At 40.6% G+C, this 4245-nt stretch overlaps 1 protein-coding gene across 1 annotated transcript; it reads left to right on the top strand.

The window, feature by feature from the left end:
- The first annotated feature begins 640 nt into the window (after window positions 1–640).
- Window positions 641–3823, top strand: LOC124074835. The gene is made up of 2 exons (XM_046418135.1): window positions 641–2913; window positions 3679–3823. The coding sequence occupies exons 1-2, from the start codon at window positions 1011–1013 to the stop codon at window positions 3684–3686; spliced, it is 1911 nt and encodes a 636-aa protein (XP_046274091.1). The 5' UTR covers window positions 641–1010; the 3' UTR covers window positions 3687–3823.
- Window positions 3824–4245: the final 422 nt, after the last annotated feature.

Genomic DNA, 4245 nt, shown 5'->3' on the forward strand with positions numbered 1-4245 from the left:
AAACATTCACCAGAATGTCAAATTGTGCACTTCTTCACTGGACAAAATATTTTACAAGGCAAAATATAAATCCACAAATTGATGTTTTTATTTTTATTTTAAAAGTCAAAGCTGAGCTGTTGAAGTGAACATTTCTGGACACCAAAAGTAAGCTGGAGATGCAGAGAAATGAGATAAAATTGAAAAAGTCAAACTAAATGCCTCTATTCTCCCCCTCTGAAAGTGATTTCTCGACTTTACTGCCTCATCAAAACAGTGTTTTGGATTTTAATTACAGAAACTCTAAATTTTAGAAAACTTATGTGCCTTCTTGGAAAGGTCCACATAATTATGTCAAGAAAAATGAAGTATTAAGTATTAAATAAACCAAACCAGTTTTGGCTGATACTTTTGCTTTATTCCTTAAAAAATGTGTATGTTGTTAAAAATCAATCAAACATTTCACATCATTTTGGATTAAATGACACTATATGCCCTCTTGTGGGTTTTGTCCAATATTATGTTTCCTGTTTTATTTAAAAACCCACCCAATTATGTTTTATGTGTATTTATCATTTTGATTAATTCCATATTTTTAATTGTTGTCATTATTTAGAAACAGTGGTCGAGATGTCATTCAAATATCAAAATCGACGAAAACAAACAAAGTTCTCCTTCTGCCATTCCCAGTTGCGGTTGCCAAGCAACAGCTGGCTTGTTTGGGGGTGGAGCTTACGAGGTTTGACGTGCTCATGATGTCATAATGTCATCTAAAGATCAAAGCCAACTGAAAGTGGCTTTGGTTCAAAGGCAAACATTCCGTCTGGACGTCAGGCTATAAAAGGACCAAAATCCAGTCTTTTCATAAGTTCAGACTTGACTTCAGACGTGAAGATCTCCACTGACAACGTCTTACTCGTAGAAGAAGCCCCAGGAAATCATCACTTACAATAACCTCCGGATACTTCACTTTTCAGCACGTTCATTGCGTTCCAAGGAGACGAACACAGCGACTACAGACCGTCAACACGATGCATTCAGCAAACAGAAAAGAGAGCAGGAATCAGACCCTTCCCCTTCGCCCGCTTGTCCAGGTGTTCCTTGACAAGCTGGCGGAGGTACAGTGGACCGAACTGGAATCAAGTTCTATTGACAGCACAATCGAAGATGTCTTAAGACTGTGGAGTTTCAACGTGATTTTTACTACAGATATATTTGAGACATTTGAACGAAGCCAGTCAGAGGGGTGCGATTTACATTTCATCCAAAGTTCCTCCAAACCCTCCACAAAGAACGTCACTGCATATGAAAAACGAATCCGCAAGCATCTGGGTGACCACATGTCACTGACTTTTGCGGAGCTGAAGAATGTCCTTGAATACGTCCACTGCCGAAGCTCAGAGGACGTGACAGAGGAGTTGATGAAAGAAATAACCAGGTGGATAAACTCTGAGCTTTACAAAAGTTGTGAAAGCAGCAGAAGCAGCAGTGAAAACAGCAGCGAGGAAACCAAGCATCTGGTCTCCAAGTCTTCCACCTTCAGACAGAAGTTACAAATTCATCACATGGTGGAAACATTAAAGAACTGCGCAACCGTGATGGCATCTGAGACGTTGCATGATGACAAAAAATATCCTGAAAAGGAAGCTCAAGAAACCTCACAGACCTCACAGACCCTGGTAACTCCTCTGGAAGAGGATAAACCAGAAAACACTGATACTGATGAAAGAGTCATTCTTAAGACCGCTGTAGCCATCAGGAAAATCCTGACACGAGACACGAACAGGATCACTGACTTTGACTCTAATGACGACATCAGGATCAACGATGACAAGGTGCTGATATTCAGCATCCAGAAGGATATAGAAAAAGCAACATTTGAGATTCTTAGACTCATACTGGACGAACTTAAACTCAAGACAGATGGCACCCCTGAGGAGGAGTCTGAACCAGTGGATAAAACATCCCTCTGGAAGAGGGTGGAGAGAGAAATCAAGATCTTTTTTGTTCAGAAATTTGTCAAGGAGTCAATCATTTGCCTTGTGGTAAAACTGAGAATAAAATTTGACTGCTTCCCACCACAGGAAGAAAAGAGACTGTCAGCACTGCTGGAAGAGGTGGACTGGCTGCTGGAAAACATGATTGCATTGGAGGAATATATGGAGACAAAAGAGGGCACAGATCAGGGGTGTCTTTTCAAGAAAATCACCTATGACAGTTCCAGCTGTCAGCGCAGCATCACGGCTAAGCGGCTGTGTGATAGAGTAAACCGCTATCTTCAACCCAGTCCACCTAAGCCGCAGCATATGGAGGAGATTAGGACTGAAGTGGACATTTTTATGGAGCTGATGTCCAACTGGCTCAAACAGCAGGCAGAGCAGCACGAGAGAAAGACGGACAAAGTGAGTGCTGCTCTGAGGAAGATCAAGATAGTGGCGGGAAACCTGCCAGCACTCTCAGAGAACCCTCTGGAAATGAAAGGTGACACTTCAACATCTGCTGTCACAGAAGAGCCAGCTGTGAGGGATGAAACTGACGAAGCACAACCAGACCAGGAGTGGGACGAAGCGTGCCAACTCATGGTGACAATGCTGGTTGAGAAGATTATCAAAGATAGCACTATCAGTCTGTGCAGGAACAATACTTTGCTCATCATCATGACGCTGAAAAAGATGCTCTTGGCAGAGATTGCAGGCTGTGACGCTGTAATCAAGCCCAATCCAGACGATATTCAACAGATCGTGAAAGCGGTGAAGAAGAACCTGTACGAGATGATGGGCGGCCCACGGAAGATGTTCATTAAGCTGCAAGCAAAAAAATCGTGGCTTTATGAATGTATAATTAGTAGTCTAAAAGAGCATCTGACAACACCACAAAGAAAGACCGGTATTAAACAGTTCTTCAAATCTCTTTTCCGATTCAGAAGTGGCACCAAAGAGTAAGCAGTGACTTTAAACATAATATACTGTTTTGTAAAAAGCCAGTGGGGGAATCAAACCGGCGACCCTCCAATCACAAGCCACTTCTCCAACCTCTAGGCCACGACTGCCCCCAATTTCACACATAATTTACAGTATCTTGATGTACCCTAATGTGTACCAACTTGTCTTACTGGAGGTACTCGTTGAAGTATGTACTTTGCAACTTATGTCTACCTGAAGATTACCTTAAAATGGTGGGGTTTATTAGGACTTAATTCAACAAAACGGGGTTCACTATTAAGATCAGAAAGTTTACCAGCAGACATTTGTGTGCTGTTTTCACTTGTTCCTTTCTGATGGTAAAAGTCAAAAGCGTTTCCAGGTCTTTCTGAATAATAAACCTAAAATATATTTCACAACATTTCAAAAAAAAACATTTCAAAACATGCTTTACAAATAAATAATTAAAGACGAGAGAGAAATAAGAAAGCTGCAACACAACAAGATTCCATCAACTAAATTAATTAAATTAAAGAATTTCCCCTCAGGGACAAATTAAGGAATTCTGATTCTGATTCCAAAGACCCACCGTGCACAACCCGAACAGCACTCAATGGCAGACTGGTCATATCTCAAACCATAATCAGAATCAGAATCAGAATTACTTGCAGCAGAAGAAGAGCAGAGTGTTGAGGAGGACGATGGGGGAGTACGCCCCCAACTGTTTATAGTCCCACAGAAACTCCTCCTTCACACGGGAATGAATATAACCTAGAGTAAGAGTAAGCAGTGGCGGGCCGAACAGACCTTTACCAGAGGAGGTTCTCTGTGGGGGTGTGGGGTTGCACCACTTTCCATTGAATAATTGGATAAAAACCACGGTGAAACAAGAACAAATCTAACAAATACAAACATCAACAACATTTTGAGTTGCCGTGTGTGTGTGCAACACCTCGTTGGGCCTGTTAATATGTTGCTTTTCCATTTTGGAGATATGTATGATAAGGAAATGCAAAGCTGAGGAAAAACCGCTTACTTTCATTTTGCAAAACGTATCAAGTCACAACTGAAAGCGTTGACTTTTCAAATGAGTCAGAACAAGGGCTCAACAAACAGGTCAAATCAGCAGTCCAGAGTTCCTTTTTGATATTTAAAGTTAGAAGATATCATTTTCAAAGAAATATTTAACACCAGTTTGTAGTGTGGTGACTTAATTTTGCTCTTGGATTGGTCTGAAGAAGGTTAAGACATTTTCTTAAAAATAAAGACTTTAAATATAATATACTGGCTTGTAAAAATAATCGTTAAAATAGTTGTTAAAAAAAACATCTTACATCTTTGTCGT

Source organism: Scatophagus argus, chromosome 17, assembly GCF_020382885.2.
Source record: "Scatophagus argus isolate fScaArg1 chromosome 17, fScaArg1.pri, whole genome shotgun sequence".
In the NCBI taxonomy this organism is placed as follows: domain Eukaryota; kingdom Metazoa; phylum Chordata; class Actinopteri; family Scatophagidae; genus Scatophagus; species Scatophagus argus.